We start from the raw sequence: 16,240 nt of genomic DNA, 5'->3' as shown, positions 1-16,240 counted from the left end.
AGAGAGAATCTTAAAAGCAGCAAGAGAAAGAAACTTGGTTACCTACAAGGGAATACCCATACAACTGTCAGCTGATTTCTCAACAGAAACTTTGCAGGCCAGAAGGGAATGGCAAGAAATATTCAAAGTGATGAATACCAAGAACCTACAACCAAGATTACTTTATCCAGCAAAGCTTTCATTCAGAATTGAAGGTCAGATAAAGAGCTTCACAGATAAGGAAAAGCTAAAGGAGTTCATCACCACCACACCAGTATTATATGAAATGCTGAAAGGTATCCTTTAAGAAGAGGAAGAAAAAGAAAAGGTAAAGATAAAAATTATGAACAACAAATACGCATCTATCAACAAGTGAATCTAAGAATCAAGTGAATAAATAATCTGATGAACAGAATGAACTGGTGATTATAATAGAATCAGGGACATAGAAAGGGAATGGACTGACTATTCTTGGGGGGGAAAGGGGTGTGGGAGATGCGGGAAGAGACTGGACAAAAATTGTGCACCTATGGATGAGGACAGTGGGTGGGGAGTGAGGGCGGAGGGTGGGGTGGGAACCGGGAGGAGGGGAGTTATGGGGGGGGGGAAAGAGGAACAAATGTAATCATCTGAACAATAAAGATATAATTTAAAAAAAAAAAAGACAAATAGCCCTCAAAAACATGGCTAAAGAATGTGAATACAAATACAAAAAAAATCTGAATACATAATTCACTGAAGAGGAAATGCAAATAACCACTATATCTAAGAAAATGGAAGCAGCTATGTAGAATTTTTTTACCAAAAAATTTAAAAGTTGGAACACATCTGAAGCTAGAGATGGTATGGAAAAAACTAGAACTTTCATATACTGTTGACCAAAGTGTAAGGTTGTTCAAGGCCATTTGAAGGCCATTTGTTGCATGTGTAATATGTGCATAGCATTAGACCTAGCAACACTATTCCTAAGGACTCTTGCCATACAACAGTAAGAGCAAGATATGGAAATGTGTGAATCTAAAGAACTTTTTTTTAAATGTTTAGTACAGTCTTACTTATAAAAGGAAAAAGTAAGAAAAAAAGCATAACCATCAATCAATATTGCTTACTTGAATAAACAACAGGGCATCCAAAGTAAAGAATCTTATGCAACTCTTAAAAAGAATGTTACACATTTGTATGTAATGGCTGTTAAAAGGTCCATGATTTATAGGCAAGAAAAAAGGTAAAGACAGTCAGAGAAAGATAAATATCACACTATATCATTCATTGTGGATTATAATGAGCAATATAAACCGATGAACAAAAACAGATTTAGAGATAGAGAAGCATCAATCAGATGCTCAAACCTCAGAGGGAAGGTAGGGGAGGGTGGGGGTAAGAGGGAGAGATTAACCAAAGGACTTGTATGCATACATATAAGCATAAGCAATGGACGCAGACAATAGGGGGTGAGGGTGAGGGCAGGACTTGGGGGGGAGGAAACAATAGGGGAATAAGGACACATTTGTAATACCTTAATCAATAATAAAAAAGGTAAAGAACAATATGTCCACTTTGATATTAGATTTCATTTTCATAAAATGAGTGTGAGGATTTACATTAGCTATATGCATATATCTAAAATAACTTCAGAAAATTTGGATAAGATCATACAAAACTGCTAAGAGCATTTTCCTAAGGGGGTTGCATTAGATTAAAAAAAGAAAAGCTTCATTTCTTACTATGTTTTTTCAGTATTTTTTCCAAAACAGTATTAAAAAACACATCCTGGAAATTATATACAATTAACTCAATTGAATACACATAAGTATCAAAGGGGACAGTGTTATAAAATTTGCTATCACACAATTAAAAGAATTGACATAAAATAATTCATTGCACCAGAAAGGAATTCCAAATGTAACTAATATAAATTACAAATCATGGTGCAGTAAGTAAACTTTGTTTTCTTTCCTGTCCAAGCCACACTATTCTGAGCATGGGAAGCTAGAGGTAACTCACCTGTGACAATGGCTTTCTTGGGTGGCAGTTGATGCCCCCAATGAAGATCATGTTGGGCATCACAGGTCTTGGATAGTCCAAAACAAAGTCATTTCGTAACAACCAAATGGATGGTTGGCTGTATAGGTCATATGCTGTGACAGTTGTCTGGAGAATCTCAGAGGCAACTTCTAAAGCAGTTTTGAGAAAATAGCCACAAAATAAATGTTCCTCCAAGTGGATAATGTGATTCCACACTCTCTGCCTGAAGGTCATGGCATCCGATAACGAAAAGAGACCTCTTGGAACATAAGAAAGCGGACTGGGGCACTGTGCACCTTCTTCAAGATAGTGGCAAAATAATCCTCTGGTGAAGACCACAGACGGGAGTGAAAAATATTTGGCTACAATTAAGCCACACATGTCAAAAGGGTCTAGAAACACCGCATCAAAAGAGCTATCTTCTATGTATTTTACTAATTTTTTGTTGTTAAATAAACTTCTACAATTTGAAAAGAAGTTTTCAAAAACACTGTTAGATGAACTCATTATCATAGAATGTAAATACTGTGCCCGAGTTTTCCATTGAGAATCAGCAAAAATCCGGAACTGATCACTCAGATCCTCCAGAGTGTAAGACGTGGAATAAGTCTTTACAGTATAATTGGTTGATTGTCCCACACGAAAACTTGCCTCTGGCCTGACCACGACCACCTCATGCCCTCTGTGGCTGAGTTTCTCCACAACGGATCGCATGGTAAACCAGTGGCTCCCATCCATGGGGATGACCAGCAGCTTGCCTGCCTGGGCAAAGCCAGGTGCCAGCAGGAGACACACACATAGAGGAAGGAGGCCAGTCAACACCACAGGAGCCATTGGATAGCAGCAGCCTGGAGCAGCCCAGCTGTCAAGCTAGTGTGATACAGTGGACGGAAGAAGTACAGGCACAAAACCTGCCCCAAGGAGGGTGTGGTGTGTATTAATATATTCATAAAAGCACACACACAGCCCTAACCGGTTTGGCTCAGTGGATAGAGCGTCGGCCTGCGAACTGAAGGGTCCCGGGTTCGATTCCGGTCAAGGGCATGTACTTTGGTTGTGGGCACATCCCCAGTGGGGGGTGTGCAGGAGGCAGCTGATCGATGTTTCTCTCTCGTTGATGTTTCTACCTCTCTATCCCTCTCCCTTCCTCTCTGTAAAAAATCAATAAAATATATTTTTTAAAAAAGCACACACACAACTGATTGCCAATGATTTACTCAACAGAATATAATGAATGAAAGCATTTACTGAGGTGCCTCCTGGCACACTTCCAGATAGAATGGGTCTATGAGACCAGCATTACCACATACCAAAACTAGGTAAAGAGATTGCAAGAAGATAAAACTACAGACCAATAGTCTTCGTGAGCATATATGCAAATATGCGAAACAAAATCTTAGCAAATCAAATTCAATAATATAAATATACTAGTGGACTGGTGCATGAAATTTGTGCACATTAAAAGGGAATTAATTAGAGGATTTATTTTAATATTGTTATTTGCCCTTTCTCTATAATAGAAGTGTCAGAGATGAAAGAAAATTAGTAAAATTTATATGAAAATCTTCCTCCTGTCAGAGTCTGGGGCACGCCATGGGAACCAGAGTCAAGTCCCTGCCCACCCATGTGCACCTCGAAATCGCACGAGACCCAGACCTGGCCAGCCCCACCCCCATTGGGCGAGATTCAGATCCGGCTGGCCCCACCGACATCAAGCCCTACTGGGCAGGGAATGCAGCCTCAGGTTCCCTGGCCTAGAACCGGACAGGGGTGCAGCCTCAGGTCTACGGTCAAGCCACCAAGTGGGGGTTGCAGCCTCAGGGTCCCCATCAAGTGTTTCCAGGTGGGGGGGCAGCCTCAGGTCCCCCATCAAGCCCCGTTGGGTGGGGGGTGCAGCCTCAGGTCACCCAGCGCACCCTCAGGTCCACTGGCCTGGTGCCGGGGTGGGGGGGCATAGCCTGAGATCCCCCAGCGTGGCACCAGAGTGAGGGGTGCGGCCTGAAGTCCCCAATCAAACCCCACCCAGCTGGGGCACAGCCTCCGGTCCCCCGCCCCGGCCCAGTGCCACACAGCCTCAGGTCCCTGCTGATCGTTTGTTACAGCTCGTTATAGGAACCCTGCCTCCACAGTGGGTGCAGCCATCTTGTGATGGTGTGATGGTTCATTTGCATATTACCTCTTTATTATATAGGATAAGCATATACAACATATGTAATATGTAAAGTGTAAAAAAGATAATACCTCATACCAAGTAGAATTCTTTCACAAATGCAAGAAAAGGCTGTCTTAAAGCTCAGGTGCTGTTGGGGGATGTACAGTGGTTTGGTGGTTTCTTAAAAAGGTAAACATGGACCTATCATACACATGGCTATTAGAGACAGCAAAGGACCCAGCACAGTGCATGCCTTTGACATGCAAACTAACCAATCTGAAGCCACTGTGGGACACGTTCCTCAGCCTTAATCATCCCAGGGCCAGGAACCAAGTAAGTAGGAGACACCCCTATAGCTGACAGCCTGCTAAAATGTTCTAACTAACCAGCCCTAGGCTATTTGTCCTGCCCTGCCCGGCCTTTCAACAAAACTCCAATCAAGGTCGTGCCTTAGGATGTTGCTGGCTCCTGCACCTTCTGCCTTCTGACCAACCCTAGTGCTTCCATTTGTAGCTCTGCATGGCGTGTCATCTCTTGTGTCTTGAGGACCTATGACTGTAATAAACTTTGTTTTCTGGAGCCTCTCCTGTGTCTCCTCTTGTGGCCACACTTAACAGACCACCATATGAACGGATACAGAATACTTCCCATACAAAAACTCGTATATGAACATCCATAGCAACCTTATATGTAATATAAACAACTGGAAACAGCACCAATATCCATCCACAGGTGAATGGATAAACAAGTTGTGGTTTATCCATCCAGTTGAATACTTCTCAGCAATAAAAAAGAGTGAACTTCTGATAAATGAATAACAATGATAAATTTCAATATAATTTTGATGAATAAAATATGTCACATAAAAAAAAGTCCATACTGTATAATTCCATTTGTATAAAATCCTAGAAAATGCAAGCTAATCTATAGTGACAAAAACCAGGTCAGTGGTGGGTTGCTGGAAGGTGGGAAAGGGTGGAAAAGGGGATGGTTCAGGGAGGATAGAGCTGGAAGGATTACAAATGGGCACAGGGAAACTTTTGAAGGTTGTTATGAGTTAAATTGTGTCCTCCCTCAAGAAAGGTATGTTGCAGTCCTAACCCCCAGTACCTCAGGATATGACCATATTTGGAAATAGGGTCATTGCAGATGTGATTAGTTAAGATGGGACCATACCTGCAGGGTGGACCACTGTTCCAACATGAGTGGTGCCCTTATGGGAAGACGGCCCCATGAAGGCAGGAGCACACGAGAGAAGGCCAAGTGAGGACAAAGGCAGAGACATGGGAAGCAGCTGAAGCCAAGGAAGAGACTAGAACCCAGGGAGAGACTAGAAAAGATTCTCCCCCTCCATTTTCACAGGCAATGAGGCCCTGCCAGCACCTTTATTTAAGACTTCTGGTCTCCAGAACTAGGAGACGACAAAGTTCTGGGTTTTAAAGCCGCCCAGTTTTTCATCTATTGTTAAAGGAGCCCCAGGAAATGAATACAGGGGCAATTGTGATCTGGGTTGCAGTGACTTCAGTGGCGTTTGACATATATCAGAACTTATGAACTTCTATGTGTCATGTGTATGCACTTTATCATATGCAATTTACCTCAATAATACTGTTAAACTTCAGTGAAGTGATACATAGCAACACAAGTTGTACTCTTTCATTCTAGTATTCCAAAACATTGTCCTGTCCTCCCCACTTTCGCAGCCACTGGCCCACATTATACTCTGAAATGTTTGCCTAAGTGTGTTATGGTTGCTGGCACAAGGTCAATATGGGGTTGAGACAGTGGCTTTCAAACAATTTGGTTCAGGACCCACAGCAATACTTTACATATAACATGGAAATGCTGTACACAAGTAAAAGTTCCACATAACTATCTTTATCCTCAGAACTGAGATATTTTTTTATCCCATTCAATTTAATTCTATTTCTTTTTCATTTTTCTCTCTTTCTTTTTAAATACTGATTTTAGTCCCTTTCAACAAATTTGATAACCCACTAAAAAGACATGATCTTCACTTTGAAATATTTTTGTTTATAACATTGGGTACAGATTGTATAACAAGTAGATTAAGTAACAGCATAGATAAGAAAACAAACGAACAAAAAAAAACAACCACCACATAAAATGCAAGTTTTTCAGGCAAGGATCATGATTGTTACTTTGATCCAACCATTTGGATCAAAATCCCAATTTTTGAAAAAGTAATCATGAGCTTGGAATTGGCCCCAAATAATTACTGGTTTCTGGAGTGGGGCCCACAGACCTCTGTGGGGCCTCTGTGGAACTTCCAACTGAGGTGGTCCTCTGGGTTGGTGTTGTTCTGTAAGCAGAAGGCAGTGGGCAGCAACTGAGACTAATGTGGACATTAGAAGAGAAACTTCCACCCAGTCCATAATCAGCAATCTTGGGGTAGGGCGTTAAGGTAAACTAATATGGGATTTTTTTTTTTTTTTGGTTCATTGAGTACAAATTCCTCATCCCCTAGCATCAAAATCCCTCTCTTTCTCCTTTCTCTCCTCTGCCTAATAATAGCAATTAAGGCTCAAACCTATTGCCTGATCAGAAGTGTCCATGAAAAAGCCTGGGCACTACCATCTTTCCCAGTGCTATCCCTGAGAAATAGAATGCAAGCTGCATTAGTTTAAAGTTTATTAGTAGTCACATTTAAAAATCAAAAGGGGAGTTCCAAGATGGCTGCTGCACAGGAGGATCCTGAACTCACCTTTTCCTAAAAGCACACTGAAATGTGCACCTATATAGAGAGCAATTCCTTTTGAGGAACAATTGAGCATTGATTGAACAGCTTCTGCAGAACAAGTGAGAGACTGACCACATACAGAAGGCTTGGAGAACTGAGGGAGAGCTCCAGAATCTGCAGGAATTCTCTGGGATCTAGAGGGCAGGTGGTAACTCTTTCCAAGCAATCTGTGCTACCTGCATGGTTGCTGCAGTATTTTCCCAGCTGCACGGCTCAGAGCCCCTTTCAACTTTGAACAGAGGAAGGAAATCAAATCAACAGAGCATCATCACACACACTAGGCCTCCTTTCTCAAGCCACTCCAGCCTAGCGAGCCAGCGCTCAAGGAGCCACAAGCATCTGCCCAGCTCCAACTCAACTGCTAAAACCATCCAGCACACATAGCCTTCAGAGATGTCTTTTCTACATAGACTACTTTTTCAAGACTAGGAGAGATAGCAATTTTGTCTACTTCATACAAACAAGCACCCACAAGCAAAGTCAAACAAAATGAAAAGACAGAAGAATATGTCTCAAATGAAGAAACAAGAAAAATTTCCATCAAAGAACAAAACAGAATAAGTAATTTGCCTGATAAAGAATTCAAAGTAATGGTCAAAAGGATGCTCACCAAACAGGAGAGTAGAATAGAGGAATTCAGGAAGAACTTAAACTTCCTGAATTGGAAGTTGGAAAGTACAATAAAGAACCAAGAAGAGCTTAACAATATAATAACAAAAATAAAAAATAAACTAGGAGGAATAAACAGAAGATTAGATAATACAGGAGAATAAATCCATGAACTGGAAGTCAGATAATTGGCAATCAACCAATTACAGCAACACAAAGAAAAACTAATTCTTTTTAAATTCTTTATTGTTGAAAGTATTACATATGTCTCCTTCCCCCCCCCCAACTGACCTCTCCCCACCTGCTCCTGCCCCCCCACCCAGCACATGCCCTTACCCCCATAGAAAAAATATTTTTTTAAATGAGGAGAATTTAAGGGACCTCTGGGACAACATCAAGCACACCGACATTCATGTTATATGGATCCAAGAAGAAGAGAGAAAAGTGAATAAGAAGTTTATTTCAGGAAATAATTGTGAAAACTTGCCTAACCTGGGAGAGGAAATAGACATCCAGGTCCAAGATGGACAGAGAGTTCCAAACAAGATGAACCCCAAGACCCACAGCAAGACATATTGTAATTAAAACAGCAAAAGTTAAAGATAAAGAAACTGTCTTGAAGGTAGCAAGAAGAAAACAACTAGTCACATGTCACATACAAGAAGAACCCCTTAAGGGTATCAGCTGATTTTTCAGCAGCAACTTTCTGGCCCGAAGGGATTGGTAAGACATATTTAAAGTGCTGAAAGAAAGGAATATACAACCTAGAATACTCTACTCAGCAAGGTTATAATTCAGAATTGAAGGAGAAATAAAGTGTTTCCTGAATGTGCAAAAACTAAAGAAGTTCATCACCAGTGAGCCAGATTTACAATAAATATTAAAAGGTCTTCTTTAAGCAAAAGAGAAAAACCCATAATCAGAAATAAAAATATGTAAAAGAGAAATCTTATATAAAGGCAAATATTTAATAACCAAAACACATCAGCCTCTTAAAAACTACTATGAAGGTCATGAGACAAAAGTAGCAAACTTAACTATCACTATAATAATTGCTAAGCAGATACACAAAACAAAAAGATCTGAAATAGAATGTCAAAAACATAAAGCACAAAAGAGAGAGTAAAAAATATAGTCCTTTTGAGTATTTTCAAACTCTCACGCCTATCAGAAAAAAAGAAAGTGAGTATGAGGCATGTCTTACCAAATTTTAAAACTTACTGCAAAGTTACTCTAAACAAAGTATGAGACTGGCACATGAATAGGTAAATAAATCAGTGGGACAAAACTAGAAGTGCAAGAGCAGATGTAAATAAATATGGAAGTTTTAAATATTATAAAGATGCATTTCAATTCAATGGATGAAGAATGGATTTTGTATTAAATTATGATAGGACAATGGACTCTCCAATCAGAAAAATAATAAGTTAGTTTCTTATTTTATATAAAAAAATCTCATTGCAAGAAAAATTATTAATATCAGAGGACTTAAAGAAATTAAGACACAGTATGGAAAATATGTTTATATATCTCGGGCTTGGAAAAACCTAAACAAGTTGAAATCCAGAAACCATTAAAGAAAAAGTTAACCAGATTGACTACTCAAAAATGAAAAACCTGTATGACAAATAAGAAAGAAAAGCCCAGGAAAAAAAATTTGCAGCATAAATAAAAAGCCAAGTGTGAATATTCCCAATACGCAAGAGTCATAGAAATTAGCTCTACAAAGAAAAATATTCCTACAAAAGATGATGGAAGTATGTGAATACATAATTTACAAAAAATGCAAATGACTAATATATCTATGAAAATTGACGCAGCTATGTAGAATTTTTTTACCCAACATTTTAAAAGTTGGAACACATCTGAAGCTGGAGATGATATGGAAAACCTAGAACTCTCATACACTGTTAACCAAAGTGTAAGGCTGTTCAATATTTTGGAAGCTCGTGGGGCAGGGAAGGTGGGTGGAGGTGGAAGAGGGCAAGGTGGGGATAAATGGTGATGGTAAATTAAATAAATAAATAAATAAATAAAATTTTGAAAGACATTTGTCAAGTGTGTAATATGTGCATAGCATTAGACCCAGCAACCCTATTCTCCAGCAGTCTGGCCCATTACAATAAGAGCAGGATTATGGAAATGTGTGAATGTAAAGAACTTATTTTAAAATGTTTAGTACAGTCTTACTTATAAATAGAAAAAGAAAAAAAGCTTAACTATATCAATCAATATTGCTTACTTGAATAAACTACAGTACACACAAAGTAAAGAATCTTATGCAACTCTTAAAAAGAATGTCACACATTCGTATGTAACAGCAGTAAAAAGGTCCATGGTTTACAGGCAAGTGAAAACGGTGAAGAACAATATGTCCAGTCTGATACTAGACTTCGTTTTCATAAGATGAGTGTGAGAATTTACATTAGCTACATGCATACATGTAAACTAACTTCAGGAAAATGCTGCTAAGAGCATTTGCCTATTGTGTAGCACTGGATTGACAAAAACAGAGGTTTTATTTCTTATTGTGTTTTTCAGTATTTTTGTATACAGTTTCTTCAATTGTATACAAATAAGTGTCAAAGGGGACAACTCTATAAAACTTGCTAACACAGAATTAAATGAATTGACACAAAATAATTCATTAAACTGGGAAGGAATTCCAAATGCAACTCATGTAAATTACAAATCATGGTTCAGTAAGTCATGTTTGTTTTCCTTCCTGTCCAAGCCACACTATTCTGAGCATGGAAAACTAGAGGTAACTCACCTGTGACAATGGCTTTCTTGGGTGGCAGTTGATGCCCCCAATGAAGATCATGTTGGGCATCACAGGTCTTGGATAGTCCAAAACAAAGTCATTTCGTAACAACCAAATGGATGGTTGGCTGACCAGGTCATATGCTGTGACAGTTGTCTGGAGAATCTCAGAGGCAACTTCTAAAGCAGTTTTGAGAAAATAGCCACAAAATAAATGTTCCTCCAAGTGGATAATGTGATTCCACACTCTCTGCCTGAAGGTCATGGCATCAGATAACGAAAAGAGACCTCTTGGAACATAAGAAAGCGGACTGGGGCACTGTGCACCTTCTTCAAGATAGTGGCAAAATAATCCTCTGGTGAAGACCACAGACGGGAGTGAAAAATATTTGGCTACAATTAAGCCACACATGTCAAAAGGGTCTAGAAACACCGCATCAAAAGAGCTATCTTCTATGTATTTTACTAATTTTTTGTCATTAAATAAACTTCTACAATTTGAAAAAAAGTATTCAAAAACACTGTTAGATGAACTCATTAGCATAGAATGTAAATACTGTGCCCGAGTTTTCCATTGAGAGTCAGCAAAAATCCGGAACTGATCATTCAGATCCTCCACAGTGTAAGACGTGGAATAAGTCTTTACAGTATAATTGGTTGATTGTCCCAGGTGCCAACTCACCTCTGGCCTGACCACGACCACCTCATGCCCTCTGTGGCTGAGTTTCTCCACAACGGATCGCATGGTAAACCAGTGGCTCCCATCCATGGGGATGACCAGCAGCTTGCCTGCCTGGGCAAAGCCAGGTGCCAGCAGGAGACACACACATAGAGGAAGGAGGCCAGTCAACACCGCAGGAGCCATTGGATAGTGGCAGCCTGGAGCAGCCCAGCTGTCAAGCTAGTGTGATACAGTCGACGGAAGAAGTACAGGCACAAAACCTGCCCCAAGGAGGGTGTGTGTTAATATATTCATAAAAGCACACAGGCAACTGATTGCCAATGATTTACTCATCAGAATATAATGAGTGAAAGCATTTACTGAGGTACCTCCTGGCACACTTTCAGGTAAGATTAGTCTTGATCTTTGCCTGGGCAGAGATCATGCCCTATGCCAGTTTACAAAGAGAATTATTAAGCAATGATCTTTGGGCCCTGATTACTCAGAAAGACAAAAAAGAAAGTAAATTCTAATAAAGCTGGCATTTTTGGAATTTGTCCCAAAGGAAAAATTGGATTTTATCCTCAGATTACCAAAGAGGAGAAAAAAACTACCAATATCAGGAATGGGAGAGATGGCATCATTACAGATTCTACAGCTGTTAAAAGAAAACTAAGGGAATATCATGGAGAAATTTATGCCAATATATTCTATAACTCAGATCAAAGGAACAAATTCTGTTATTATTTATCTTTATTGTTGAAAGTATTACAGATGTTCCCTGTTTTTACCCATTGACCCCTTCTTCTTAAGTTCTAAATTTTTAAAAAATATATTTTATTGATTTTTTACAGAGAAGAAGGGAGAGGGATAGAGAGTTAGAAACATCGATGAGAGAGAAACATCGATCAGCTGCCTCCTGCACACCCCCTACTGGGGATGTGCCCGCAACCAAGGTACATGCCCTTGACCAGAATCGAACCCGGGACCCTTGAGTCCGCAGGCTGACGCTCTATCCACTGAGCCAAACCGGCTAGGGCTTAAGTTCTAATTTTAAACAAGAATAAATAAATAAGCTGAATGGAAATAACATATATATTTTTAAATTAAAATTTAATTTGTAATCCAAACTTTCCCACAAATAAAACTTCAATCTCAGGTGGTTTAGCTGATAAATGCTACCAAATACTAGAGGAAAAAATAATACATATTATGATTTCAGAATATATTCCAGAATGCAAATATAATATATTCCAATAGAAGCAATAAGGAGCATCCTAATTCATGCTATGACAATAGAATGGGTCTATGAGACCAGCATTACCACATACCAAAACTAGGTAAAGAGATTGCAAGAAGATAAAACTACAGACCAATACTCTTCGTGAGCATATATGCAAATATGTGAAACAAAATCTTAGCAAATCAAATTTAATAATATAAACATACTAGTGGCCCAATGCATAAAATTCGTGCACATTAAAAGGGAATTAACTAGAGGAAATATTTTAATATTGCTATATGCCCTTTCTCTATAATAGAAGTGTCAGAGCTCAAAGAAAATTAGTAAAATGTATATGAAAATCTTCCTCCTGTCAGAGTCTGGGGCACGCCATGGGACCCAGAGTCAAGTCCCCACCCACCCATGCGTAACTCAAAATCATGTGAGACCCAGACCAAGCCAGCCCCACCCCCATTGAGCGAGATTCGGACCTGGCTGGCCCCACCCCCATCAACTCCCACCAGGCAGGGAGCACAGGCTCAGGTCCCCTGTCAAGCCACCAGGTGGGGGGTGCAGCCTCGGATCCCCCGGCGCATCCTTAGGTCCCCTGGCCTGGCGCCGGGGATAGGGGCACAGCCTCAGGTCCCCCATAAAACCCCGCTGGGTGGGGTGTGCAGCCTCAGGTCTCCCAGTACACCCTCAGGTCCCCTGGCCTGGCGCCTGGAATGGGGACATGGCCTGCGGTCCCCCAGTCCGGCCCTGGAGTGAGGGGTGAGGCCTGAGGTTCCCCGTCAAGCCCCGCCAGATGGGAGTCGTGGCCTCAGGTCTCCCGAACTAGCACTGGGGCGGGGAGTGAGGAGGGGCTGAGGTCCCACGTCAAGCCCCACCTAGCTGGGGGCGCAGCCTCAGGTCCCCTGCCCAGGCCCAGCGCCACACAGCCTCAGGTCCCTACTGATTGCTCATTACCGCTCATTACAGGAACCCTGTCTCCACTGTGATGCAACTGACTTGTGGTGGCATGATGGTGTGATGGTTCATTTGCATATTACCTCTTTATTATATAGGATAAGCATATACAACATATGTAATATGTAAAGTGTAAAAAAGATAATACCTCATACCAAGTAGAATTCTTTCACAAATGCAAGAAAAGGCTGTCTTAAAGCTCAGGTGCTGTTGGGGGATGTACAGTGGTTTGGTGGTTTCTTAAAAAGGTAAACATGGACCTATCATACACATGGCTATTAGAGACAGCAAAGGACCCAGCACAGTGCATGCCTTTGACATGCAAACTAACCAATCTGAAGCCACTGTGGGACACGTTCCTCAGCCTTAATCATTCCAGGGCCAGGAAACAAGCAATTAGGAGACACCCCTATAGCTGACAGCCTGCTAAAATGTTCTAACTAACCAGCCCTAGGCTGTTTGTCCTGCCCAGCCCGGCCTTTCCACAAAACTCCAATCAAGGCCCTGGCCTAGGATCTCCCCTGGCTCCTGCACCTTCTGCCTTCTGACCAACCCTAGTGCTTCCATTTGTAGCTCTGCATGGCGAGTCATCTCTTGTGTCTTGAGGACCTATGACTGTAATAAACTTTGTTTTCTGGAGCCTCTCCTGTGTCTCCTCTTGTGGCCACACTTAACGGACCACCATATGAACAGATACAGAATACTTCCCATACAAAAACTCGTATATGAACATCCATAGCAACCTTATATGTAATATAAACAACTGGAAACAGCACCAATATCCATCCACAGGTGAATGGATAAACAAGTTGTGGTTTATCCATCCAGTTGAATACTTCTCAGCAATAAAAAAGAGTGAACTTCTGATAAATGAATAACAAGGATAAATTTCAATATAATTCTGATGAATAAAATATGCCAGATTTGTATAAAATTCTAGAAAATGCAAACTAATCTATAGTGACAAAAAGCAGGTCAGTGGTGGGTTGCTGGGAGGTGGGAAAGGGTGGAAAAGGGGATGGTTCAGGGAGGATAGAGCTGGAAGGATTACAAATGGGCACAGGGAAACTTTTGAAGGTTGTTTTGAGTTAAATTGTGTCCTCACTCAAGAAAGGTATGTTGCAGTCCTAACCCCCAGTACCTCAGGATATGACCATATTTGGAAATAGGGTCATTGCAGATGTGATTAGTTAAGATGGGACCATACCTGCAGGGTGGACCACTGTTCCAACATGAGTGGTGCCCTTATGGGAAGACGGCCCCATGAAGGCAGGAGCACACGAGAGAAGGCCAAGTGAGGACAAAGGCAGAGACATGGGAAGCAGCTGAAGCCAAGGAAGAGACTAGAACCCAGGGAGAGACTAGAAAAGATTCTCCCCCTCCATTTTCACAGGCAATGAGGCCCTGCCAGCACCTTTATTTAAGACTTCTGGTCTCCAGAACTAGGAGACGACAAAGTTCTGGGTTTTAAAGCCGCCCAGTTTTTCATCTATTGTTAAAGGAGCCCCAGGAAATGAATACAGGGGCAATTGTGATCTGGGTTGCAGTGACAACTTCAGTGGCGTTTGACATATATCAGAACTTATGAACTTCTATGTGTCATGTGTATGCACTTTATCATATGCAATTTACCTCAATAATACTGTTAAACTTCAGTGAAGTGACACATAGCAACACAAGTTGTACTCTTTCATTCTAGTATTCCAAAACATTATTCTGTCCTCCCCACTTTTGCAGCCACTGGCCCACATTATACTCTGAAATGTTTGCCTAAGTGTGTTATGGTTGCTGGCACAAGGTCAATATGGGGTTGAGACAGTGGCTTTCAAACAATTTGGTTCAGGACCCACAGCAATACTTTACATATAACATGGAAATGCTGTACACAAGTAAAAGTTCCACATAACTATCTTTATCCTCAGAACTGAGATATTTTTTTTATCCCATTCAATTTAATTCTATTTCTTTTTCATTTTTCTCTCTTTCTTTTTAAATACTGATTTTAGTCCCTTTCAACAAATTTGATAACCCACTAAAAAGACATGATCTTCACTTTGAAATATTTTTGTTTATAACATTGGGTACAGATTGTATAACAAGTAGATTAAGTAACAGCATAGAAAAGAAAAAAAAAAAAACAACCACCACATAAAATGCAAGTTTTTCAGGCAAGGATCATGACTGTTACTTTGATCCAACCATTTGGATCAAAATCCCAATTTTTGCAAAAGTAATCATGAGCTTGGAATTGGCCCCAAATAATTACTGGTTTCTGGAGTGGGGCCCACAGACCTCTGTGGGGCCTCTGTGGAACTTCCAACTGAGGTGGTCCTCTGGGTTGGTGTTGTTCTGTAAGCAGAAGGCAGTGGGCAGCAACTGAGACTAATGTGGACATTAGAAGAGAAACTTCCACCCAGTCCATAATCAGCAATCTTGGGGTAGGGCATTAAGGTAAACTAATATGGGATTTTTTTTTTTTTTTGGTTCATTGAGTACAAATTCCTCATCCCCTAGCATCAAAATCCCTCTCTTTCTCCTTTCTCTCCTCTGCCTAATAATAGCAATTAAGGCTCAAACCTATTACCTGATCAGAAGTGTCCATGAAAAAGCCTGGGCACTACCATCTTTCCCAGTGCTATCCCTGAGAAATAGAATGCAAGCTGCATTAGTTTAAAGTTTATTAGTAGTCACATTTAAAAATCAAAAGGGGAGTTCCAAGATGGCTGCTGCACAGGAGGATCCTGAACTCACCTTTTCCTAAAAGCACACTGAAATGTGCACCTATATAGAGAGCAATTCCTTTTGAGGAACAATTGAGCATTGATTGAACAGCTTCTGCAGAACAAATGAGAGACTGACCACATACAGAAGGCTTGGAGAACTGAGGGAGAGCTCCAGAATCTGCAGGAATTCTCTGGGATCTATAGGGCAGGTGGTAACTCTTTCCAAGCAATCTGTGCTACCTGCATGGTTGCTGCAGTTATTTCCCAGCTGCACAGCTCAGAGCCCATTTTAGCTTTGAACAGAGGAAGGAAATCAAATCAACAGAGCATCATCACACACACTAGGCCTCCTTTCTCAAGCCACTCCAGCCTAGCGAGC

The 16,240-nt window shown here is 40.8% G+C and overlaps 2 protein-coding genes across 2 annotated transcripts in view; both read right to left on the bottom strand.

The window, feature by feature from the left end:
- LOC132238374 (UDP-glucuronosyltransferase 1A7) overlaps positions 1-2,479 on the bottom strand; it is a 48,821-nt gene extending 46,342 nt beyond the window's left edge. The window contains exon 1 of the mRNA XM_059703603.1: positions 1,984-2,479. Within this exon, the coding sequence (XP_059559586.1) occupies positions 1,984-2,385 (402 nt within the window). The 5' untranslated portion in view covers positions 2,386-2,479. The remainder of the gene's footprint in view (positions 1-1,983) is intronic.
- Positions 2,480-10,067: 7,588 nt separating this feature from the next.
- On the bottom strand, positions 10,068-11,101 carry LOC132238369 (UDP-glucuronosyltransferase 1A10-like). The gene has a single exon (XM_059703573.1). It carries the CDS (start codon positions 11,056-11,058, stop codon positions 10,285-10,287), a length of 774 nt encoding a protein of 257 aa, XP_059559556.1. The 5' UTR covers positions 11,059-11,101; the 3' UTR covers positions 10,068-10,284.
- Between the last annotated feature and the right edge of the window lie 5,139 nt (positions 11,102-16,240).

The sequence above is a fragment of the Myotis daubentonii genome, chromosome 7, assembly GCF_963259705.1.
Source record: "Myotis daubentonii chromosome 7, mMyoDau2.1, whole genome shotgun sequence".
Classification (NCBI taxonomy): Eukaryota; Metazoa; Chordata; class Mammalia; order Chiroptera; family Vespertilionidae; genus Myotis; species Myotis daubentonii.
The sequence above is the reverse complement of the archived record's forward strand: the minus strand, read 5'-3'. Positions and strand labels throughout refer to the sequence as shown.

Excerpts from the sequence above, each read along its gene's own strand:
- LOC132238369 (XM_059703573.1), bottom strand. The coding sequence starts at position 11,058 with ATGGATGGGAGCCACTGGTTTACCATGCGATCCGTTGTGGAGAAACTC.